Source organism: Balaenoptera borealis, assembly GCF_965194805.1.
Source record: "Balaenoptera borealis genome assembly, chromosome: 11".
Lineage (NCBI taxonomy): Eukaryota > Metazoa > Chordata > Mammalia > Artiodactyla > Balaenopteridae > Balaenoptera > Balaenoptera borealis.
In genome coordinates, this window is record NC_138868.1 from 8122092 (window position 1) to 8146654 (window position 24563).

Below are 24563 nucleotides of genomic sequence, written 5' to 3' on the forward strand. Positions count from 1 at the left end.
CTTTCCCCCGGAGCGGAAGTACCCGCCCCCTTCTTCCTCGGCTTCTCATTGGCCGGTCCTGGCGGTCAGGGCCCGTCGGGGTCAGCTGCCTGGGCCCCGGAGTCGGTGAGCCTTCCCGTGTGTCCCGGCTCTGTCTCTCTGGCCGGCCCAGACATTTCTGCCCCGTTAGCCTGGTTGCCGGCCCCGCCTCCCCAGGCCCGCTTTGCGGGGCAGACCAGCAGCCTGGGTCGCTGGGGCTCGACTCCCCTGGGCCCTGTGGCTGACAGAGTGTCACCTTGGGCAAGTCTTGCCTGCTGGGCCTCAGTTTCCCTATCTGCACCAGGGAGTTAGGGGTGGGAAGTGAATTTAGAAATCTGAATATCCCCCTCCCCCCAGCTCTCACATCCTGAGGCTTTGTGACTTTCTGGGCAGCGTGGGGACATGGGAAGGTCCTTAACAGTCTCCACATTTCACTGCTCCCCACAGGTCTTGGCCATGAACGCCTCTAGAGGAAGGAGGCAGGAAGCAGCAGGGCCCAAGGGTAGAAGGGCTCACAGACCCCGGGAACAGGTGCGCCCCCTCCACCCTCACCCCTGCTCCTAATGTGGGAGGGCAGGGGAGGGGGACTCAGTCCTGCTCCCTGGGGAATGCTGGTGGGGTGGGAGTGGGGGCAGATGGACTGTGCTGTTCCCGGGGAGCACAGGGACACCTCTCCCTCTGGTCTCCTACAGCAGATCGCTGAGTTCAGGGTGAGCAGCAGGGCAGGGTCACCGCGGGGACTAACGGCCACCTCTGGGCTCTTTCAGGACCGAGATGTACAACTGTCCAAGGCTCTGTCCTATGCCCTGCGCCACGGGGCCCTGAAGCTGGGGCTTCCCATGGGGGCTGGTAAGTGAGCATCTTAGAGGCTGGGCCCAGGAGTGGTTGGAGCCCAGGGAACAGTGTGAGCCTGTCTGTGACTGCCTTCCCTCATGGCTCCCACCGCAGTCCTATGGGAACAGCACAGAAGGTACATCCCTTCCGTGTATAGGGAAGACCGAGGCCCAGAGCCCAGTATCATGTCCAGGGCAGACGGGGAGAGGAGCCTCTATCTGGGCCAGGCCTGGTGATACCTCCAGCCCAGTGGCCCAATAAACACTTATCCCAAGACTGGGCACTGCGGGTGTGTTGGGGCAACTGATGTTTATTGAGCGTCCACTCTGGGCTGGGTACTGTGCTTAAAAGGGTCACTTGATCTTTGTGACCCTCCATGAGGCAGATCCTATTCCCATATAAGTTGAGGAACTGAGGCTCAGAAAGGGGAGACTTTCTTTTTTTTTTTTTTAATTTAATTATTTTTTAAATTTTTGGCTGCCTTGGGTCTTCGTTGATGCGTGCAGGCTTTCTCTAGTTGCGGCGAGTGGGGGCTGCTCTTCGTTGCGGTGGGCGGGCTTCTCATTGCGGTGGCTTCTCTTGTTGCGGAGCACGGGCTCTAGGCGCGCGGGCTCAGTAGTTGTGGCTCGCGGACTCTAGAGTGCAGGCTCAGTAGTTGTGGCGCATGGGCTTAGTTGCTCCACGGCACGTGAGATCTTCCTGGACCAGGGCTCGAACCCGTGTCCCCTGCATTGGCAGGCGGATTCTTAACCACTGTGCCACCAGGGAAGTCCCAGGGCAGACTTTCTGTAGGTCACACAGGCTCTGTTCTTGTTGCCTGTGGCTTCCCCTGTTAACTCTGGCCCAAGCCAGAGCAAGTTCAGCTCCTGACCACTCTACCTGCCCACAGATGGTTTTGTGCCCCTGGGCACCCTCCTGCAGCTGCCCCAGTTCTGCAGCTTCTCAGTTGAAGATGTGCAGCGCGTGGTGAACACCAATGGGAAGCAGCGGTTCGCCCTGCGGCCAGGGGACCCCGGCGCCGGCCCTCTCATCCGGGCCAATCAGGGTCACTCCCTGCAGGTGGGAGCTAAGGGGACAAGTGGGAGAGCCATGTGAGACCCCTGTCTGTGAGGGGGTCTCACTGCTGCCCATTCCCCCATCCATCCCAGGTACCTGAGTTGGAGCTGATTCCCCTGGAGGCCCCGCAGGCCCTGCCCCTGATGCTCGTCCATGGCACATTCTGGCGGCACTGGCCATCCATCCTGCTCAAGGGCCTGTCCTGCCGGGGGAGGACGCACATCCACCTGGCCGCGGGACTGCCTGGGGACCCTGGTGTCATCAGTGGTCAGTGCCCCCCCAAGCTACTCCCACCCATTCTGTCCTCCCAGGTCCCCCTCCAAGGGTCATAGCCTCTTGTCCAGGGGCAGCCCAAGCCCTGCATGCAGGAGCAACCCCCCACCCGCACCGCAATGAGCTCAGGACCCCAGCCCACCCAGGTTTGATAACTACAATCCAGACGCCCCAGACCCCAGCTCCAATTGTCTACTCAGGCATGCGGCCAAATTGCGAAGTGGCCGTGTTCATCAACGGGCCCCTGGCCCTGGCAGGTGAGTCTGGACACAGCAGGTATTGCCCCAGGCCTTCAGAGAGGGCATGAGTCACATCTCTGGCTCTGTCTGCAGATGGAATCCCCTTCTTCTGCTCTGCTAACGGGGTGATCCTGACTCCAGGGAACGCTGATGGCGTCCTGCCTCCCAAGTATTTCAAGGAGGCCCTGCAGCTACACCCTACCCGTAAGAACCACCACCCCACCCCTATTCTTTGTGCCTGAAGCCTGTGCCCTCTGCCCTCACCTCTTTCCCAGCTCCCAACCCCAGACTGACTTAGTTCTCCCTTCTCTAACCAACTCTTTTCTCTCTCAGGAAAGCCCCTCTCCTTGGCTGGTAATGAAGAGACAGAGTGTCAGAGTGACCCCAAGCACAGCTCCAGAGGAAGAAGGATGACCCAACAATAAAATATTTATTTTTTTTAAATGTAAAAAGATAACAAAAGAGAAACTCCAGTCTGAACCTGTGAGTCATCGTCCTGTAGCTGTAGCCAGTCTTCCTCATGTGCCTCATGGGACTACAGCTAGGTCAGGGGTGTTGGTCTTGGTCACTCACACAAGGGAAGGGCGGGTGCTGTACAAACTAGAGCCCACCCTCCCTAGCCTGGGGGATGGCGGAGTCTGGCCCAGCCAGGTCCCTGGTCTACACAAGGCCAGTGACAGTGGGTGAATGTGCCCAGCTCGGTCAGTGCACATCTGGAGAGGGTGTGGGCAGTGAATCCCAATGGGTGTGGGCTTTGGAGCGGTCATGGAAGGTGGTGAGTGGGGCGGGGGCAGTAAGACAGGCTTCAGAAGGCCTCGTGGCCTCCTGTGAGCTGCAGGAAGAGGTCCTCGTCCAGCTCCTCCCCGCGGGCCCGCTCCCGCGTTGACAGGAAGATGTAGCCCCCGATGTACTCATGCACGATGCGGCAGCTGGCAGATACGCAGCTGAAAGCCACATTGATGTGCTCGTCGAACTCGATGGCTACCTGCGGGGTGGGCAGTCAGAGGGCTGGTAGGGGGTGGGATGAGGGAGCAGCCCTGCCCTGGTTGGGTCTGGCCCAGCCCCGTGTCCCTCCCCCACCCTCACTCCGGGCCCACCTGCCGGATGTCCCAGTTGACGTTCCACTGGCGCATGTTGCTGAAGCGCCAGGTCTTGACCACGTCGCCCACGGCCAAGTCGATGCGGATCAGTCGGTTGTTGGCGATGCCCAGAATCTCATCTTTTCTGCTGCCCTTGAACCTGGTGTCCAAGGGGAGAGTGTGAGCTGGGGCCCCACCCCGCATGGCCCCAGAGCCCTCCCAGACAGCCAGGTGCGGAGCTCAGCAGCAAGCTGGCAAGTAAATCACTTAGGTCCTCTGGGTCTCAAGTTCCTTATCTGGAAAATGGGGGTTAATCAATATAATCACGATGATAGCATTTAGCAGCGTCAGGCAAAGAGTCCATGCTCTTCGATAGCAACTTTTTTCTTGTAGCATCGTCCTCCATTTGCTCCTATCTTTGCAGGCTTGGAAAATGGGCAGTCAAAGGGGGCACTTCCTGTCACAGCAGCCACCCAACCCTGTCCTGCAGATCAGCTGCCCAAGGCCCAGAGAGGAAATGGTGTGTGTCAGAGCTGGGACGGGTGCGGGATCTCCTGCTCTCCCCGCCTGATCCCTCTCTTGTGTTTGCAGGATGGAGGGGGTGCACGCAGGGTGCCCTCGGTAAGGTCTCCCCGCAGAGGACAGGAAGGAAGGCTTCAGATGGCTTTACCATCTTCAGAGATGGTGCTTAGCAGAGTGGACTGGGGTGGTACTCATACCTGACTACGACATAGGAGATGCCGAAGTCAGGCAGGGACTGCCAGGCCTGAATGAAGCGCAGCTGGGCCTCAGACAGCGAGAGTTGGGCCACATTCTGGTGGGCTTCCAGGATCCGTGGAGTGAGCTGTGGGACAATGCTGGTGAGGGGCTGCCAAGGTCCCTGAGACCCCCTGCCTGTCCCCATCAGGAAGACAGGATGCTGAGCCTGGGGCAGGGCCAGTGCCCAGTGTGGGTCCACCCGAGTGCACCCTCTCACCGTTCAGCAAATGTGAGCTGAGCTGGGCCCTGAGGTGGATGTGGGCAGCTGGACCGTGACCACCCCCCCCAGAGGGTGGGGACCAGCACGTTCAGTCTCAGGGACCCAGGTGGGAGAAGGAGCGAGTTAGCGTGTGCATTTCCAGAGGAAGGCTCTGTGGACATCCAGGGGCAAGGGTGGCCAGGTAAACCGTCTGGCCATTCCCGCCACCTACTCCCTCTGGCACCTGCTTGGCCTTGAACTTTCGCTGGAAGCGGGGGGCGACAAGCCCGTAGGGGTTGAGGCCCTCAGCGGAGGCGTCAGGGCCCTGGGGGTGGTTGCCCGAGCCCCCGCCGCCTGTCCGCTGCAGGCTGAGGAAAGCCAGGATGGCCTGCACCTCGCTGGAGTAGCTGCTGTCTGCCATGGTGCGGCCCTTGGAGGCCAGTCGGCAGCCGGCCATCCAGCGGGCATACTGCTGCTCCTGGGGTGGGAGAGGCGGAGAGGGAGGTGAGGGGCTGGCGAGGCTCTAGCTCAGCCCCCTGCCCTTGGCCTGGCTCAGCCCTGGCCCCATCCCCACTCCAGCCTCAGCCCTGGCCCCTGCCCAGCCCTCACTCACATCCTGGCACCGCAGGTAGATCTCACTCATGCCCTCAGGGGAGGGCACCAGGAGTTTAATGCAAAACTTCTGGCCTGAGACGTTGACATCAGGGACCACTTCACAGCCTGGAGGAAGAAGGGGTGGGCTAGGCTGGGGAAGGGAGCCCTGTTGAGAGGGCCCTGGGTGAACGCCAGCCCTGCACAGTGGCCACAGGTCAGAGGGCATCTTCCCCGCCCCCAGGAGGAGACAAGTGAGAGCCTTCACCCGGCCAGCACACAGCCCTTGTCCCTCTCCTGGCCAATCCGCCCTCACTCACCCTTGAGGTTGAGCTGCTGAATGGGGTCCCCGGGGGCCTCGTCCTGGCTCTTGTAGTAGGACAGCGTGGTCTCCTTGAACACTACCCAGTGCTGGCGGTACCCCTTCAGGGTCAGCTTCCGGGGCCTGAGGGTGAGGTGGGAGGTTTGTGGCAGGCCCCCTCCCTCCCTGCTGTCCTCTCTCCACACTGGGCCCCTCCAGCCGGGCTGCCAATTCTGGGCCCAAACTCACCGGAAGATCCGGAGATGGTCCTTGAGTTCTGGGATGGTGGTGAGGCTGTCCTGGGGAGGAGAGGAGTCAGGGGGGGACCTGGTCCCTGCACCTGACCCTGACCCCAACCCCTGACTGGGGCCCCTCCTCACCAGCACGTCCGTGGGCGCCGACCCCTCCAGCTTCACCTCCAGGTTGCTCAGGGCTGCATCCAGGTCATCCAGCCCCGGGTCTGTGCCAGCCGGTTCGTCCACCTCCCCACTTTGGGACAGCTTGTTGATGTGGTACTGGGAGGAGCATGTGACCAAGGAGGGCTGAGCGGGCAGCCCCTTAGCCCAACAGTGCCCTCAGCTGGGCTTCCCCGGAGATGGGTCCCCTCTGGAACACCCTCCCTGCCCTGGGCCTGGCGCGCACCTAGCCCCCCAGGGTCCCCAGGCCTGCCCGGCACCTGTAGGGCTGCAAACACCATCATCTCCTCCTCGGTGCAGTCAATCTCCTCCAGCAGCAGGTCCCACCGAGCCTGCTCGTACAGCTGCGTCAGCCTCACCGGCTCTGTCTGGAGTGGTGGGAGGAGGAGGCTGGGTTGGCCGGGTGTTAACTGCCCTGAACACCTCCTGCAGCCAGCTCCTGCGCGCCTCCGGCCTCAGTCCTGCCTCTGTGCTGTGCAGGCTCATTTGGTGGCTCCACAGCCCCAATCCCAGCCTCCCAGCCTCCCAGCCTGCCAGCCCCATCTGCCCAGGCAAGCGGCAGCTCCTTCCCTCTAAACCTCTTTGTGCAGATATTGAGTATTTGTCTACTGCGTGCCCTGCATGCTGCTGAATGGACAGGGGGGACTGAGTAAATCAGTCAGTAAGTAAGTGAAGTGATTCAAGAGTACGATCAAAGCGATAAAGGAAGTAGCTTCCAAAGGGCACCTCACTTGTGTGCTCAGGCAGGAAGCCCACAAGTTTGATGGTGATGAGAGAGAATGGAACTGGGGTGCGGGGGCGGGGGGGCTACTCCACAGGAGGAAGCATTCCAGGAAAGCTTCCCTGGGGAGGTGACATGCTGCGCTGAGACCTGAGGATGGGCAAGCCACTGAAGGGAAGAGTGGTAGGAAGAACATTCCAGAGAGAAGGAACTCAAAGGGGGATCCCAGTTACCCACAGAAGACCAAGCCCACGCTCCCTCTGAAACCCACCAAAATTGATAGCAAAAGCATAAAAAGGATAAACCCAAAAGGACAAAGAAGAGAGAGGGGAGACAACTACAGCTGGTGAGAGATACCAACAAAATTTTGGAAGATGAACAAGCAAAAACATGAACGGGAACTGACTTGCAGGGAAGGAGAGCTGGGATCTCACACCCTTTTCCCTTTCTTGTTCTATGGCAAAAGCACTAATGAGTTTTGTGACCACCTAGAAGGGTGAAATAGGGAGGGTGGGAGGGAGACGCAAGAGGGAGGGGATATGGGGATATATGTATACATATAGCTGATTCACTTTGTTATACAGCAGAAACTAACACAATATTGTAAAGCAATTATACTCCAATAAAGATGTTAAAAAAAAAAAAAAAAAGATCAGAAAGCAAACAGCAAAAAAACTAAGATCTGAACAAAGGCATCCAGTTCACATGGCGGACAGGCTCAGGTCTGGGATCCTCTGGGAGGCGAGGGTGGGCTGAAATGAGGACCACAGAAAATCTATAAAAAGAGCACTTCCCTCCCCACTCCCTGCAGCCAAGTGACAGCTAGCTGGCACCAGGTAGAAACCAGAGATTTACTCTCGAGATGCTGAGACAGAGGTACCCCTGCATTTGGTACATCTGGGTGTGGGGTGCATTGTGCTGAGAACAGCTGAATTAAGGGAAAGTTGGCATTTTGAAAGGTGAGACATCCCCAGCCCTTCCCCACTTGTCACCAAAGACACTGGCAATGAGCCTTCTATTCCCCAGTCAGGAGATCAGAGCATTCACTGCTGAGAAGCCAAAGAGAAAACCCCCACAGAAAGTGGCATTCCTGCCCCATCTTCCCCAGGAGGCCTAAAATGCCAAGCCCTATTCATCCACTCAGGGTTTCCAACTGGCTTCTTAGAGCCTTACTTCTAAATATGAAAAGACAGGCAGGGATAACCCACATTTTAGGAAAGCTGCTGGAATGAACAACAGAGACCCATGAACTATAGTCAGACAGGGGAAAAAAAGAGCTTGGAGGAAATAAAGACAACGCAGGGAGCAGAAAAAACTTCAAACACCAGTCAGAATCCTTACAGAGACAAAATACTGCACTCATAAAACAAGAACAGGTTGCTATTTTTAAAAGGAATGTGGGGCTTCCCTGGTGGCGCAGTGGTTAAGAATCCGCCTGCCAATGCAGGAGACACAAGTTCAAGCCCTGGTCCTGGAAGACAGCAATTCAGCCCGTGTGCCACAACTACCAAGCCTACGCTCTAGAGCCCGTGAGCCACAACTACTGAAGCACACGTGCCTAGAGCCTGTGCTCCGCAACAAGAGAAGCCTCCGCAATGAGAAGCCCACGCACCACAACGAAGAGTAGCCCCTGCTCACCCCAACTTTAGAAAGCCCACACACAGCAACAAAGACCCAATGCAGGGCTTCCCCGGTGGCGCAGTGGTTAAAAATCTGCCTGCCAGTGCAGGGGACACTGGTTCGAGCCCTGGTCCAGGAAGATCCCACATGCCGCGGAGCAACTAAGCCCGTGCTCCACAACTACTGAGAGTGTGCGCCTACAGCCCGTGCTCTGCAACGAGAGAAGCCACCGCAATGAGAAGCCCGTGCACCACACGAAGAGTAGCCCTTGCTCCCCGCAACTAGAGAAAGCCCACGCGAAGTGACGAAGACCCAACACAGCCAAAAATAAATAAATAAATAAATATTTAAAAAAAAAATATATAAACAAATAAAAGAAATGTGATTATAAAGTTATAGTAATTAAGACAGCATAGCATTCACAAAGAGAGACAAATTGATCAATGTAATCGAAGAGAGTCAGAGAGAGACCCACACATGTATGTTCACCTGACTTAAGACAAAGGTGACCTTGCCATCACTGGGGAAAGGACGCTCTTTTCACTAAATGGACCTGGGTCAATTGGATACCCATATGGTAAAAATTTTTTTTAATTTAAAAATTAAAGGGCTTCCCTGGTGTCGCAGTGGTTGAGAATCTGCCTGCCAATGCAGGGGACAAGGGTTTGAGCCCTGGTCTGGGAAGATCCCACATGCCGCGGAGCAACTAGGCCTGTGAGCCACAACTACTGAGCCTGCGCGTCTGGAGCCTGTGCTCCGCAACAAGAGAGGCCGCGATGGTGAGAGGCCTGCGCACCGCGATGAAGAGTGGCCCCCGCTTGCCGCAACTAGAGAAAGCCCTCACACAGAAACGAAGACCCAACACAGCCAAAAATAAATAATAAATAAAAATAAATAAATTTTTTTAAAAAATTAAAAAAGTTTTTGTATCCCTACCTCACACTACATACAAATATCAATTCCATTTGGGTCAAAGATCTAAATATCAAAGTTAAAACAATAAAGTCTTTGGAGAAAAATAGGCCTACATCTGTGTGATCTTAGAATAAAAGATTTCTTAAACAGGGTGCAAAAAATATTAATCATAAAAGAAAAAATAGACTCAGATTATATTAAAATTAGGAGCTTCTGCTTAGCAAAATAAACCACTAAGAGAATGAAAAGGCAAAGCACAGAGTGGGAAAATATATTCACAATATATTTATCTGTCAAAGTACTCATGTACAGAATATATAAAGAACTCCTACAAAGCAATATGAAAAAGACAAGCAACTCAATATAAAAACTGTCAAAACTGTTGGAAAGAAACTTCACAAAAGAGGATATCCAAATGGCTAATAGCCATATTAAAAAGTTGTCAACTTGATTAGTCATCAGGGAAATGTAAATTAAAGCCACATAAAAAACACATCAGGGTTTCCCTGGTGGCGCAGTGTTTAAGAATCCACCTGCCAATGCAGGGGACACGGGTTCGAGCCCTGGTCCGGGAAGATCTCACATGCCACGGAGCAACTAAGCCCATGTGCCACAACTACTGAGCCTGCACTCTAGAGCCCGTGAGCCACAACTACTGAGCCCACATGCCACAACTACTGAAACCTGCATGCTCTAGAGCCCGTGAGCCACAATTACTGAGCCTGTGTGCCACAACTACTGAAGCCCAGGCACCTAGAGCAAGTACACCACAACGAAGAGTAGCCCCCGCTCGCTGCAACTAGAGAAAGCCTGCACGCAGCAACGAAGACCCAATGCAGCCAAAATAAAAACAAACAAATAAATAATTTTTTTAAAAAGCACATCATTGGTTGCCTGGGGTTGGGTGTGGGATGAGGAATGACTGCAAATGGGCACTAAGAGAACCTTCTGGGGTGATGGAAATGTTCTAAAACTGGATTGTGGTGATGGCTGCACAACTGTATAACTTTACTAAGAATAAACTGCTTACAGTGGGCAATTTTTATGGTCTGTAAGTTATATCTCAGTAAAGCTGCTTGAAGAAACAAACAAAATACCATGTGAGATACTATTATACACCTACCAGAATGGCTAAAATGGAAAAGGTAGGAAATACCTGCTGGTGAAGTTGTGGAACAACTGAAACTCATACGCTGCTGGTGGGGGTGTATGAGTGTGTAGTTATCTACTACAGCTAAACCAATGCCTGCCCCACAACACAGCAATTCCACCTCTGGGTATATACCTTATAGAAACGTGTACATATGTTCACCAAAAACATATGCTGGAATGTTCACAGTATCTCTATTCATAATAGCCCAAACTGAAAATTGCATAATGCTCATCAACAACAGAATGGAAAATTAGTTGTGGTATATTGACAGCATGGAATATTACACACCATTGAGAAATATGCTACCACTGTATGAACATGGATGACTTATACAAGCATAATGCTGAGTGAAAAAAGCCAGACACAAAAGAGTATAGACTGCGTGATTTCATTTATGTAAATTTCAAATACAGGCAAAACTAATCTATGGTGTTAGCAGTAACATTAGTGGTTCCCCCTGTGAGAAATACTGCTTGGCTTCTGAAGGCTGGTAAAGTTTTGGTTTACATTTGTGAATATTTCTAAATGTATGTTACACTAAAAAACAAAACAAAACAAAAAACACTTCAGAAAGGAACAGTCAGAAAATAAGAGCTCTTAGAATTTAAAAAGACAGTTGCAGAAATTAAAAATTCAATGGCTCATTTGGAAGATAAGTCAAGGAACTTTCCAGAAAGTAGAACAAAAAGACAACAAGCATTAAAAAAAAGAAAGAAAATATAAATGTCTAATTTTTTTCTTTTAAAAATTAATCTAGGAGGTCTAACATCTACTAAGTTCCAGGGGGGAAAAAAAAAGCAGAAAAATAGAGGGGAGTAAATTATTAAAGAGATTGTATAGAACATTATTCTAGAACTGGAGGACCCTGATTTGAAAGGGCTCAGCAAGTGTGCGGGACAATCAATGAAGAAAGATTCATACGAGGACATACTATTGAGAGATTTTTAAACACCAAGTGATAAGGAGAAGATTCTTTTGTGTTTTTGCTTTTGTTTTTGTTTGGTCACGTTGCATGGCTTGCAGGATCTCAGTTCCCCTACCAGGGCTTGAACCCAGGCCACAGCAGTGAAAGTGCTGAATCCTAACCACTAGACCACCAGGCAACTCCCAAGAAGATTCTTAAAAGCTTCTGGGGCCTCCCCTCCCCTTTCAAGAAAAATTAAAAGGGTCACACATGGAAGGATTGAAAATAAAAAATGGCATTGGACTCCCCAACAGCAACACTGGAAACTAGAGGACAATGGGAAGGTGGCTTCAAAATTTGGCAGGAAAATGTTTCAAACCTAGAATTCTGTACCTAGCCAAACTATCATGCAAGTGAGGGTAGAACAGCAACCTTCTCAAACACGCAGGATTTCAAACCACTTAGGGGAAGCTATTACTATTTTACCATTTTAGGGGAAGCTATTGAAATATATGCTCCATCAAGATGAGGGAGTCAGTCAAGAAAAAGGAACACAAGAGATCCAGGAATCAAGAAATCCAATATAGGAATTCCCAGGAAATAGTGAAGGGAAGTTCAAGGACAACAGTTAAGCAATGGGTCTAGACTGCTACCATTCCATGGTTCTGACCAGGAAATAACACTGACTGATATCCTAAGGTGATCGATCATTTTGAAAGGGGCATTGTCCTTAGGTTGCAGTGTTGGAGGGGCTTGGTTATGGAACATCCCACCTCATCACTCTGAAGATGCCCCATGGCAAGCCACAGACTCACAGAGAGTGTCCAGATAGCCTTTTGGGGTCTCTCTTCTAATTGTACACAGACAGACAATTAATAGAAAAGAAATAAACCAAGAAAGGAAGTATAGTTACTCTGTGGCTTAGCTAAGAACGTTATTTATATGTGTTACTATTTACAGCCACACTCACGTTGTTTTAACCAAAAGCTACAACACAGCTCAACTGGAAAGATGCAAAGAGATGCGTGTGTTGTGGGGGAAGGAGGGAGGATATAAGACAGATAAATCTTCACCTTTCATACAAAGTGAATAGATTATGCGTGAAATGAAAAAGTCAAGGGAATAGACATATATAAGCTTGTCATATAGATGTAAACACTAGAATAAAAAGCTACAGAGGGGCTTCCCTGGTGGCGCAGTGGTTGAGAATCTGCCTGCCAATGCAGCGGGCACGGGTTCAAGCCCTGGTCTGGGAAGATCCCACATGCCGCGGAGCGGCTGGGCCCGTGAGCCACAAGTACTGAGCCTGCGCATCTGGAGCCTGTGCTGCACAACAAGAGACGCCGCGACAGTGAGAGGCCCACGCGCCGCGATGAAGAGTGACCCCCGCTTGCCACAAGTAGAGAAAGCCCTCGCACAGAAACGAAGACCCAACACAGCCAAAAATAAATAAATAAAAATACATAAATTTATAAAAATAAATAAATAAATAAATAAAAAGCTACAGAGTCAAAACCTATAGTCTCTAGGGATCAGAAATCTGGGAAAGAGAGAGGTGGGGCAGGGAACTGTTTTGTTTTGTTTTGTTTTATTGTTATTACTATTAGGACAATTCAACTCTTTAAGCCACCATATGTTACTTTGATTAAAAATAAAATTTAAGGGGCTTCCCTGGTGGCGCAGTGGTTGAGAATCTGCCTGCCAATTCAGGGAACACGGGTTCGAGCCCTGGTCTGGGAGGATCCCACATGCCGCGGAGCAACTAAGCCCGTGAGCCACAACTACTGAGCCTGCGTGTCTGGAGCTTGTGCCCCGCAACAAGAGAGGCCGTGACAGTGAAAGGCCCGTGCACTGCGATGAAGAGTGGCCCCTGCCTGCCGCAACTAGAGAAAGCCCTTGCACAGAAACGAAGACCCAACACAGCCATAAATAAATAAATAAATAAATAAATAAATTTTAAAAAATAAATAAATAAAATAAAATTTAAGCTTTTTTTTTCTTTTGACATGAAACACAGCTTGTGGGATCTTAGTTCTCCAACCAGGTATTGATCCCGGGCCCTCAGCAGCGAGAGCACAGAGCCCTAACCACTGGACCTCTAGGGAATTCCCTAAAATTTAATTAAAACAAAGAAAACGACAAAGACCAAACGGATTTTAGATACTGGACAACAGACCACACAGAACAGGGATCCCTGAGAGAAGGGAAAGGAGAGGACCCCAAACGGAGCCCAGCATATTCCCTGAGGTGAGCAGGTGCAGTTGAGAATCTGGGGAGTCCAAGGCAGCTAGAATTCACGGGACAGAGTGTTGCAGAGGAGAGAGCTGCACAGAGAGAAAACTCTGGATGGAAATCAGCAGAGGGCTCCTCTTTAGTCATTAGCTGGGTACTGATCAGCACATGTGTATAAGGAAATAACTCCAGGCTAGAAAGAAACACTAAAAGGAGCAGGTGGAAGAACACTTACCAGAGCTCACATGAGGGTCGGAATAGTTCATACTCCCAACACAGATTAGAGAAGCCTCATCATATATATAACATCAGAATACTCAGAACACGTGAATTCCCTGGTGGTCCAGCGGTGACCACTGCCAAGGGCCGAGGTTCAATCCCTGGTCAGGGAACTAAGATCCCACAAGCCGTGTGGCAAAAAAAAAAAAACAAAAAAAAAACTCAGAAGGCTCTTGCCACAATAATGGGGTAAATTAGCCCTAGATTAAAAGATGCTTTCTTTCTGATCTAATTAATTATTATTTAATTATTATAAATTATAACGATTAGTTCATGTTCAAAGCAAACCTTAGAAGGATCAAACTGTTTCCAAGTGTCTTAACTTCATCCCCAAACAATGTTTAAAGATATTTAAAGCACTACCAAAAAAAAAAAAAAAAAATCCAGGACCCAAGAACATAAGATTTGTAGTGTCTGGCATCAAATAAAAATTTTCCAAAAAACAAAAAAAATTTCCAGGCATGAGAACAAGCAGAAAAATACAACTCATAATTAGGAGATAAACAGTCAATAAAAGTAAATCCAGAAATGACACAGATAATAGAATTAGTAGACAAAAACACTAAAAAAAATTATTTTAAATATATCCTGTATGTTCAAGAAGGTAGAGAAAAGCATGAGCATGTTAAGGAGAGATGGAAAATATTAAAAAAGGTCAAAATTGAACTTCTAGGCAGGGTATTAATGACATATTAGACACGGGAGAAGAAAAGATTAGTAAACTTGAAGACAGAGCGATAGAACTATCCAAAATGAAACACAGAAAAATAAGACAGGGAAAAAAAAAAACTGAACAGAGCATCAGTGAGCTGTGGGATGATTTTAAGCAGTCTAATAGTCATGTGATCAGAATCCCATAAAAGGGGGGGGGGCAGAAAATATATCTGAAAAAATAAAGGCCAAAATTTTTCCAAAGTTGATGAAAACTATAAACTCAGATTGAGGAGGCTCAATGGACCCCAAGCATGAGAAACCTGAAGCGAACCAAGGCACGTGATCATCAGATTGTTTAAAACCAGTGATAAAGAGAAAATCATAAAAGCAGTCAGAAAGGGGCTTCCCTGGTGGCGCAGTGGTTGAGAATCTGCCTGCCAATGCAGGGGACACGGGTTCGAGCCCTGGTCTGGAAAGATCCCACATGCCATGGAGCAACTGGGCCCGTGAGCCACAGCTACTGAGCCTGCGCGTCTGGAGCCTGTGCTCCGCAACAAGAGAGGCCGCGATAGTGAAGAGGCCTGCGCAACGCGATGAAGAGTGGCCCCCGCTCGCCACAACTAGAGAAAGCCCTCGCACAGAAACGAAGACCCAACGCAGCCATAAATTAAAAAAAAAACAAAAAAAAAGCAGTCAGAAAAAACACGCGTTACATACAGATGAACAAAGAGAGACAAGCCACAAGACTGTGAGGCAGAATTTTTAAGGAAAAAAAAATGACAACCAAGAACTCTACACCAAATAATATCTTTCAAAATCAAAGGCAAAATAATGACTTATACAGACATACAAAAGCTGAAAGAATTCATCACCAGTAGACCAGCTTGACAAGAAATGTTAAAGGAAGTCCTTCAGGCAGACAGAAAATGATACCAGCTGGAAATCCAGATCGATACACAGGAATAAGGAGCACAGGGAATGGTGAGTGTGTAGGCAGAGAGAAAAGACTGCTTTCCATATTTTAAAAATGCATTTGCAGGACAATTTGCTGATGGAACTGTTCTGTGTCTTGACTGTATCATGTCAAGGTCCTGGTTGTGATACTGGTTGGGGGAAACTGGGTAATGAGTCCCCAGGTATCTGGGATCTCATGTATTAGTTCTTACAACTGTCTGTGAATCTACAGTTATCTCAAAACTAAAAGTGTAATAAAAAAATAATGGACTGTGCTCGCTTTGGCAGCACATATACTAAAATTGGAACGATACAGAGAAGATTAGCATGGCCCCTGCGCAAGGATGACATGCAAATTCGTGAAGCGTTTCATATTTTTATATGGAATCTAAAAAAAAAAAAAAAAAAAAGTGGTCATGAAGAACCTAGGGGCAAGACGGGAAAAAAGACGCAGACCTACTAGAGAATGGACTTGAGGATACGAGGAGGGGGAAGGGTAAGCTGGGACAAAGTGAGAGAGTGGCATGGACATATATACACTACCAAATGTAAAATAGATAGCTAGTGGGAAGCAGCCACATAGCACAGGGAGATCAGCTGGGTGCCTTGTGACCACCTAGAGGGGTGGGATAGGGACGGTGGGAGGGAGGGAGACGCAAGAGGGAAGAGATATGGGGACATATTTATATGCATAACTGAGTCACTTTGTTATAAAGCAGAAACTAACACACCATTGTAAAGCAATTATACTCTAATAAAGATGTTAAAAAAAAATGGACTGGTTAAAGTAAAAATAATCATGATGATGACTCAACAATTCTCCTCCTAGGTATTGATATATACCCAAGAGAAATGAAAATATATGCCCACTCAAAAACTTGTACATGAATATTCATGGCAGGATTGTTCATAACAACCAACCAGTGGGGGTAAAACAAACATCTATTAACTGATGAATGGATAAATAAAGTGTGGCATATATGTACAATGAAATATAATTTTACAATAAAAAGGAATGAAACACTGAGACAGGCTACAAATGGATGAACCTTGAAAACATTATGCTAAGTGAAAGAAGCCAGCCACAAAAGGCCACATATTGCACGATTTCATATATATGAAATGTCCAGAGCAGGCAAATCTATAGAGTCAGAAAAGAGATTAGTAGATGCCTGGGGCTGAGGGGGGGTGGGGGATAAATGAGGAGTGACTGTTAATGGGTGTGAGATTTCTTTTGGGGATGATGAAAATGTTCTAAAGCTGATTGTGGTGATAGTTGCACAACTCTGTGAATATACTAAAAACCATTGAGTTGTACACTTTAAACGGGCAAATTATATGGTAATGAATTATTTCTCAATACAGCCATCATCATAATAATAACAGCAACAGGGAATTCCCTGGCAGTCCAGTGGTTAGGACTCCGTGCTTTCACTGCCAAGGGCACGGGTTCGATCCCTGGTCAGGGAACTAAGATCTTGCAAGCTGCGCGGCGCGGCAAAATAAATAAATAAATAAATAAATAAATAAGAATAGCAGCAACAAGGATGACAATGTATCGTGGGCTTTGACGTATGTACAAGGGAAGTGTGTGATAACAAGAGCACAGAGGCTGGGAGGGGAAGAGGGGATCCCACCGCAAGGTTCTTACACTGTAGTGAAGCGGTGTTTCGCTGGATGGTAATTATAACCCCTAAAGCAACTGCCAAAAACAGAAAAAAAAAAGCAGCATAGATAATACACTCTTATAAAGGAGATAAATGGAATCATGAAAACTACTCAATCCAAAAGAAGGCAGGGGTGGGAATTCCCTGGAGGTCCAGTGGTTTAGGACTCGGTGTTTTCACTGCCAGGGACCCAGGTTTGACCCCTGGTGGGGGATCCCGCAAGCTGCGCGGCACAGCCAAAAAAAAAAAATTAATTAAAAAATTTAAAAAATAAAAAGAAGGCAGGGAATATTGTACAACACAGGGAACATAGTCAATATTCTATGATAACTATAAATGGAGTATAACCTTTAAAAATTGTGAATCACTATACGGTATACCTTTAACTTAGATCATATTGTTCATCAACTATACTTCAATAAAAACCAACAAACAAAAGAAGGCAGGGAAGGCGGGAAAAGGGCACAACAGTCTGGAAGAGAGGAAGGAGCAGGGACGTGGAAGGAGAGGAAAGGGAGGCCGGGCGGGTGGGAGGGAGTGGGCAGCGCCTGGGCCAGATCAGCATGGTCCTGGGCCACAGGCACCCACAGCAGCCTTTTAAGCAGGATTGACAGGACCTAATGCACCTGTAAACGTTCATTCCAGATGCTGCGTGGAGGTTGGGGAGGCCAAAGGAGGAGAGAGGTCCATTAGGAGGGGTTGCAGCAACCCACACGAGAGAGCCTGATGCTGGACAGATGAAGAGACAGAGAGGAATGGGTGGTTTGGGATGTTTAGTTCAAGGAAGGATCAACAGGACACAATGAGGGATGAGATGAGAGGGAAAGGGAAAGACCCAGAATAGTGTAAGTGCAGGGATTTTGCCATGAGTCCATGGTGGGAGGATGTGCTGGGCAGACTTGGAATCAAGAGTTCTGTTGCAGGACTTCCCTGGTGGCGCAGTGGTTAAGAATCCACCTGCCAATGCAGGGGACACGGCTTCGATCCCCGGTCCAGGAAGATCCCCCATGCCGCCGAGCAACTAAGCCCGTGCACCACAACTACTGAGCCTGTGCTCTAGAGCCCGTCGAGCCACAACTACTGAGCCTGCGTGCCACAGCTACTGAGCCCACGTGCCACAACTACTGAGCCCATGCATCGCAACTACTCAGCCTGTGTGCTGCAACTACTGAAGCCCACGCGCCTAGAACCTGTGCTTTGAGAAGCCACCGCAATGAGAAGCCTGAACACCGCAACGAAGAGTAGCCCCGCTCACCCCAACTAGAGAAAAGCCTGCGCGCAAAAACGAAGACCCAATGCAGCAAATAAATAAATAAATAAACAAATGAATAAATAAATAATTTTAAAAGGTTACTATGTCCAAAACAAGTAGGCTTATCCTAGTGGAAGGCTACTTTCAAAAAAAAAAAAAAGAGTTCTGTTTCAGGCAGAAGCTGAGATGCCCGTTAGGTGCCAGAGCAGAGACAGCCAGTTGGACATGAGAGTCTAGAGCTCAGGGGAGAGAGGTCTGGGCTGGAGGTGGTAAATCTATAAAGAGCACAGAGATGATCCTTAAATCCAGGAGGCTGGAGCTTCCTGGGAGAAAGGGTAGAGAGAAGGAGGCTGGGGATGGAGCCCTGGAGCCTGCAACTCCCAGAGGCTGTGGAGAGAGGAGGAAGGGCTGAGGAACCTGGGCAGGGCAGCTGCAGACCCCTGTGCGCGTGGGGATCCCAAGTGGCCAAGTAAGAAGTGGATGGCGAACTTCCCTGGCCGTCCAGTGGTTAAGACTTCACACTTCCACTGCAGCGGGTGCAGGTTTGATCTTGTATGCCACGTGGCGCAGCCAAAAAAAAAAAGAAGTGGACGGGAAGTGAGCAGGGGACAGATGGCATGGAGGGCGTGGTCACCTCAGCAGGACAGGGACTCCAGGATAGAAGACTCTAGGATAGAGTTGGCTGAGGAGAGAGAGGGAGTCGAGGGGCACCCACAGGAAAGGCTTCCGGGGAGCAAAGACGCTGGACCCCAGGGTTCTAGAGACAATGGCATTTAGCAGTTTTGCAGTGAAGGGGTGCAGAGAAGTGGGGCCACAGGTAGAGGGAGCACCTGGAGGTTTTCCAGATGGATTCATGGAGCCTGTTGGTGGCCTGTGGGGACGGCAGGCAGGGAGGGAGAGAGGCACACAGGTGGCTGCCCGCAAAGCCTCGTCTTTCACCTGCCCCTAGTCCCTGCAGGTCCCAGTGCCACCGCCTCCAGGAAGCCTTCCCTGAGTGCAGGTGTGGGTGCCTCCCACCTGAGCAGCCTTCCCAGGGGCACCTACAACCGTCTACACTGAGCTGTGGGCATTATCTCCCTGACGGTCCTTGAGAAACAGGTCTTGCCATCAACCGGGGCCCAGCACCATGTCGGTGGAGTTAATAAACGGGTGTGGATGGACAAATGGACAGAGGGACAGACCCCTACAAGTGTCTAACATTCCCAGAGCCCAGACCCCCGAAGCAAGGTCCCCGTGTCCCACTGATCCAGACACCCCTTCTCCCTGACCCAGCCCACCTTGGGATCCAGGTCGAAGAAGCTGTAGTACTTGAAGCGCAGCCAGAGCATGTCCCCAGCCTTGACACCCTGCTGCATGAGGCACCGCGACGAGTCCAGCCACCTGGGCCGCAGCGCAGGCAGAGGCAGGGTCAGGGCTGAGCCGAGGGCAGTGGGGCGGGCTGGGCAGGGGCTGGGGCGAGCACACCCATGCAGGAAAGGCCTGGGGACAGGCGTGGGTTTGGGACGAGCAGGACACAGGGGAGGGTGTGGGCTCTGGGAGCAGAAGCTCAGACACAAGGGCAGGTGAAGACCCGGCAGGCGAGGCACCTGCTGTGGAGCTGGGTCTTGTCCAAGAGGGAGCTGGGCCGAGGCAGGCGCTGGAGCAGGAGGGGGTCTGGCGGTGCCAGCGGCCGGCTCAGCATGCGGTAGCAGGCCTCGGTCTGGGCACTGTCTGAGAAGTGGGCTGGCATCCCCCGGAACGACACAGGTACCACGCCTGGAGTGCGGGTCACGGTCAACCAGGCCCGGCCCCGACCCCAGGCGTCCGGGGCCTGCCCTTGTGGCCGCCCCTGGGCTGCCCCGCCTGCACTCACCCCCGGCCAGGACGACCTTGGTTAAGTCATACACCTCCTCCTCTGGCTCCTTTTCCTTCTTCTTCTTCTCCTTCTTCTCAGGAGCCCGGAGCAGAGACATCTCCTCAGGGTGCCGGATACCTGAGAGGAGCAAGGGTCTCGGTGGGGGCTGGGGTCCTGCCCTGTGACTGCCCGCCCCACCCACGGGCAGCTTGGGGCAGGGCCCAGCCCCACAAGCCGGGTGGGGAACAGATCAGCAAGACCGAGGTGACAACAGCTGGGCCTGGAAAGGGAGGGAACGTGCCCCCTGGCAGGACCCTTGCAGGGGGCAGAGTGGAGACCAGCCGGGACTCACTGAGGAGCCGGCAGACGGCAGCCACAGCCTGGAAGAGGGGCTGGGAGAAGCTGGCTCGGAGGCGCAGGGCACGGCGATTCGGCAGCCGCAGGAGGACAGGCCGGTGCTGGGGCCCAAAGAAGAGGCGGGCGTCCGCCAGGATCCCGTATTTGTCCAGTGTCCAGTGGGTCTGCAGCAGCCATTGTCTTTTCTGTTCCCACCAAATGGCATGGTCTGACCAGTCCTGCTTCCGCTCTGTGAGGCCACAGGCAAGGGGGGACCACGTCAGCCTTGGAGGGCCCTGCCCCCAGTGCTGAGCACAAGCCTGGAATTCAGAGGTGGTGACCGCCGCTCCCCTGCCCAGGCCAGGGGCGGGGCCAGGCGGGGTTGGCTTGGGGGCTAAGACGGAGGTCACGGCAGAACGGCTCTTTGCTGGCTCACCCTGCTTGTCCCCTGGGCTCAGTTGCTACTGAGGGGAGTCACTTCCCAGGGGAGCCCCCAACCCAGAATCTCAGTGCTCCCGCCTCACGCACTCCAGTGCCTTGGGCTCCCCCGTACAGCACCTCCTGTGTCCTCCCGCAGTTCCTGGCTTCATGGCTTCTCTCTGGCATTCCCGGGAGCCAGAGGCAACTGCAGGGCCTGGGGCTGTGCCGGGCACGCAGCAGCAGGCACTCCATAAATATCTAGCGGTTACTAGCTCTGTGACCTTCGCCAAGACCTGAACCTCTCTGGGCCTCAGTTTTCTAGCTCCTGAGATGTGAGCAGCAATGGACACTGAGTGACCCAGGCATGCAGCCGCATCAACACAGCGCATTGGCCTTTGGTTAGAAATGCGAGCACTTCGAGGTCATGCAGCTAGTGAAGGAGGACACGTGCTCTCCTCTCCACCTTCCCTTCAGGAGCCTGAACTGGTGCCAGGTGAGCACAGTGGAAGAGCAGAGCCCACTAGTGTCAAAGCCCTTCCTGGGGAGTGGTCCCGTCCTCTGCCCCACCCCCCTCCCTCTTCCTCCTGCCCTGAAGTCGCCCTCTGTGCCTTCACTCTGTTCTTGGTTTTGTGGCACCCACTCCCCGTCTCCTCCTGACCCTTTGCTCTTGTTCTGTCTCGTTGGCCCCCTCTCCTGGCCTGCCCCCGTGCTTCCCCGTTGGTTCAGTCAGAGGACCCTCTTCTCCCTCCTTAGCCATGGCCTCTTCCCGGGGTCTCACCTAGTCTACGGCTTCATCTTCCTGCTGTGAGCCCCAGGCCAGAAACCCCCAAGCCACTGGCTAAGGGGCACGTCCACTGGCTTCGATCATTCCAGAAACCCTTGTTCACCAGCCCACGTGCCCGGCTCTGGGACTATAAACGCAGTGACTCCTAGTCCCAGCCCTCAAGGTGCTCCACTTCACCTCGCTCTCTCTGACACTGGACAGAGGTGCCGCCTCCCCTCATCAGCTCCCTGGGGGCTGGGTGACAGCGGCTCTCCTGCCAGGCCCGAGCTTCCTCCCTTTCACTTTTAGCCACCACATTTTACCAATGCCAGCCCTCCTCCAAACTCACCAGTCCATCCTCACCCGACCCAAGGGGCCTGCCTTAGCCTGACAGCCTCGCACTGGAAACCCTTCGGCACAGCTGCTCTCCACCTCCGGGATGGAGTCCAAGATGCCTTATGGCATTCACCCCAGCCTCGTTTCTTGTCATACTCCAGGAGTCCTCCCCAGCCTTGGGGCTCCAATTCAGAGCTGCGCGTCCCTGTGCCCCAGTGTGTTGCCTCGCTCCTCCCTGCTGTGGCCCCCTCTCAGGATTCATATTGTCCCGGGCTGGGTGCAGCAGCCAACACTCAGCCCTGTGCTAAAGGGCGGGTTCCACCTGCCCGGCTGCGCTCCAGATCAGGGGCTGGCCCAGCTAGCATGGCCATCAGTAGACCTCTGATGTGCTAAGGAATGAGTGGGAGTTGGGGGGGGGGGTTGGGCACAACAGTATCCTCGGGGCTGGGGACAGGATCTGGAGGGACTTGACCCCAGGGGCCCAGCAGCGGGTAGAGGGGTGGGTCCGGCTGGCCGCTGGTTCAGGCCTCTCGCTTCGCTGTGGGCCATGCCCCGGGGCCAGCCGGCTCTTCTCCTGGAGCACCTGGTCTTCACCCTCTCCGCCCTGCTCGGCCAAGCCTGCCTGAGTCTCTGACACCCGGTCTCCTGAGGGACCCTCTACTCGCCACTTCTGCTTTCACAACCTCCTTGGGCCCTGCCTTCTGGAGGCTTCCCTCACCACCTCAGCCCTGTGGCCGGGCTGCCCTGAGGCCCCGCGCTGTCCACAAGCCACTGACCTCCCTCCCAGGCCGCCCACGGCGGGTTGGCTGGGTCTGAGGAAGCCCACTCACCCCCACCGCCGGGGGACCCAGGACCCAGGCTGGCCGGCACTATCGCGGGCCTGCCTTCCGGCTCTGGCTATCGGAGCGAGCCTGCCGCCCTCCCAGGAAGGGGCAGCCCACACCCCCAGCAGGGAAAGGCGATGAGAAGCCCCTGTGTCAGTGGCCCTGCTCCCCTCCAGGGCTGATACCACAGGCGGCTGTGCTGTAACTTCCTGTGGGGGCAGGGCCTTCCCACCCAGGCTGGGCCTGTCACCCGCCTGCTGAGGGCTTCCGCCCGCCCGGGGAGAGGGTGTGGGAGCCCGTCCCCAAGTCAGCAGGATCCCCCTCTGGGCTCCTCTCGACTCCCAGAATGGGACCTCTGCCTCAGCCCAGGCAAGGCCTCTCCTGCCCCAGAAGTGGGTGAACGGAGGACCGTGGCCAGGTCTGCTCCTTGGGGTCTTAGTGGAACCCGTTGGAGCGGGAGGGAAGGAGGAAAAACAGTGGGAGGGAGGGGAAGTTAAGTTGGGGAAATGTCTTTTTTGGAACCAAATGATTAAGCTGGTGCCTGAGTCACTGTGACTCCATTATCGAGGGCCACGCAGCAGGGCTGGTCCGGAAGTGCCAGGGGACCCTGTGGGCAGCGGGGGCGGTGGGCACTCACTGATCTCCTCCACAATCTTCAGGAGCACCCCACCGATGTGTGACTCCCCTGTGACCCGGAGGGTGACCGACTCGGCCTCGGGGTCCTCCTCTCCTACAAACACCCGCAGCTCCCAGGACGAGTCGATGTAGTCCCCTGTGGCTGTCTTCATCCCCGCCATGGCTGCGGCAGCTCTGGGGAGAGGGTGGGAAGGAGGCAGGGTGGGCAGCTGGGGCCTGGTAGGCTGCCTGTGGTGCCCGGGACAGGCGGGGTCCCAGAGAGCAAGCCCGTAAGCCAGAATGCCACGGCAGCAGCAAGACGCTGGGAGCTGAGCTGTTGCAGGCGAACCTCAGACCCTCTCTCCATCACAGATGATTGGGCTGAAGGGACCTTCAGAGTCTATGTTGCCCAGCCCTCTCCCTTCTTGCAGATGGGAAGACGAGGCTCGGTAAGAATAAGAAGGGCCTCACTCAACATGACCCAGCTCGATGCCAGAGCTGAGCACAAGCTCCGTCAGCTTGCTCAGCCCACAGCCCAGCCCAAGCCCGCACTGGCAGCTGCCCACCCTAGAAATGGTTGTGAGCCCAGGTCAGAAAATAGCTCCAGTCAGGCCCAAAGGTCAGCTCCATCGTCCCAAACCAGCCGAAGCCTCTCTAGGGCAGTGGAAAGTCCAGGCTGCCACATGGAGAGAGGCATGCTGGGCAGAGGGGCTGCCGGAGGGCGAGGAAGAGAAGGGTCCTTGGGTCTCCAGCCACCGGCCCGGCTTACCTTCCCTGCAAGGGGTTGGGGCTGGAGGTGGGGGTCGGAGCGTCAGCCACTCCCGGCTGCAGCCCGCACACCTGCAGACCACTGCGTGCTTCCTTCTCCTCTCTCTCCGTGGAGCTTCCTTCAGAGGGCAGCCCTTGCGCCTTATCAGAGCAGGGCGGGCCTGGCCCCTCCCCAGGGCGTGCTGGCACTGGGGGCAGGAAGCAACGGCCAGCAGCAGCACCGCGGTGGTGGCGCGGCAGGGGTTCCAGTGGGGCCCTGCCTTTGCTCCCAGTGAGCACAGGAAGCAAGTGGGGCTTGTGGACCCCAGACCACACAAAGGGTCCCGTCATTTGGAGGGAAGCTCGTTTCAAACTAGAGAAGCCACCTATTTATGTTCCCTTGTCGGAGCCATCTCTCATCTCCAACCTGTCATGAGGTGGGGGTCCTTGGGCTGTAAGCATCACTCAGCTGCAGAGAGGGAGAGCGGTGGAGTTCAAAGGGTTGGATCTGGGTTATTTAGGGACCTGGCAGGTCAAGTCAGCTCAAGCCCCGAATGTCCTTTATCACCACA

General features: G+C 52.9%; 2 protein-coding genes across 4 annotated transcripts; one reads left to right on the forward strand and one right to left on the reverse strand.

Moving 5' to 3' along the window:
- The first annotated feature begins 18 nt into the window (after nt 1-18).
- On the forward strand, nt 19-2900 carry TRPT1 (tRNA phosphotransferase 1). Of its 3 annotated transcripts, none has more exons than XM_082344194.1 (8): nt 19-105; nt 466-549; nt 786-867; nt 1742-1911; nt 2001-2175; nt 2382-2438; nt 2514-2624; nt 2754-2900. In XM_082344194.1, the coding sequence occupies exons 2-8, from the start codon at nt 475-477 to the stop codon at nt 2843-2845; spliced, it is 762 nt and encodes a 253-aa protein (XP_082200320.1). In that variant the 5' UTR covers nt 19-105; nt 466-474; the 3' UTR covers nt 2846-2900. The 3 variants fall into 3 exon arrangements, with proteins under 3 accessions (XP_082200320.1, XP_082200319.1, XP_082200318.1); XM_082344192.1 differs by lacking the exon at nt 19-105 and adding an exon at nt 172-279; XM_082344193.1 differs by lacking the exon at nt 2382-2438 and having other exon boundaries at nt 29-105.
- On the reverse strand, nt 2832-24141 carry FERMT3 (FERM domain containing kindlin 3). Its single transcript, XM_082344100.1, has 15 exons — nt 24014-24141; nt 23267-23439; nt 20303-20536; nt 19969-20088; nt 19703-19871; nt 19394-19496; nt 6026-6133; nt 5730-5864; nt 5599-5648; nt 5369-5493; nt 5071-5177; nt 4702-4935; nt 4219-4343; nt 3518-3659; nt 2832-3405 (listed from the first exon to the last, which is right to left on the reverse strand). The coding sequence occupies exons 2-15, from the start codon at nt 23424-23426 to the stop codon at nt 3226-3228; spliced, it is 1992 nt and encodes a 663-aa protein (XP_082200226.1). The 5' UTR covers nt 23427-23439; nt 24014-24141; the 3' UTR covers nt 2832-3225.
- Between the last annotated feature and the right edge of the window lie 422 nt (nt 24142-24563).

What these genes read in the sequence shown, in the direction of transcription:
- TRPT1 (XM_082344194.1), top strand. Translation starts at nt 475, where the DNA reads ATGAACGCCTCTAGAGGAAGGAGGCAGGAAGCAGCAGGGCCCAAGGGT. An exon ending in CTCACAGACCCCGGGAACAG is followed by an intron (nt 550 to 785) that starts GTGCGCCCCCTC and finishes GGGCTCTTTCAG; the next exon opens with GACCGAGATGTACAACTGTC. An exon ending in CGGGCCCCTGGCCCTGGCAG is followed by an intron (nt 2,439 to 2,513) that starts GTGAGTCTGGAC and finishes CTCTGTCTGCAG; the next exon opens with ATGGAATCCCCTTCTTCTGC.
- FERMT3 (XM_082344100.1), bottom strand. Translation starts at nt 23,426, where the DNA reads ATGGCGGGGATGAAGACAGCCACAGGGGACTACATCGACTCGTCCTGG. An exon ending in CGGCGCCCACGGACGTGCTG is followed by an intron (nt 5,649 to 5,729) that starts GTGAGGAGGGGC and finishes TCTCCTCCCCAG; the next exon opens with GACAGCCTCACCACCATCCC. An exon ending in GACCATCTCCGGATCTTCCG is followed by an intron (nt 5,494 to 5,598) that starts GTGAGTTTGGGC and finishes CCTCACCCTCAG; the next exon opens with GCCCCGGAAGCTGACCCTGA.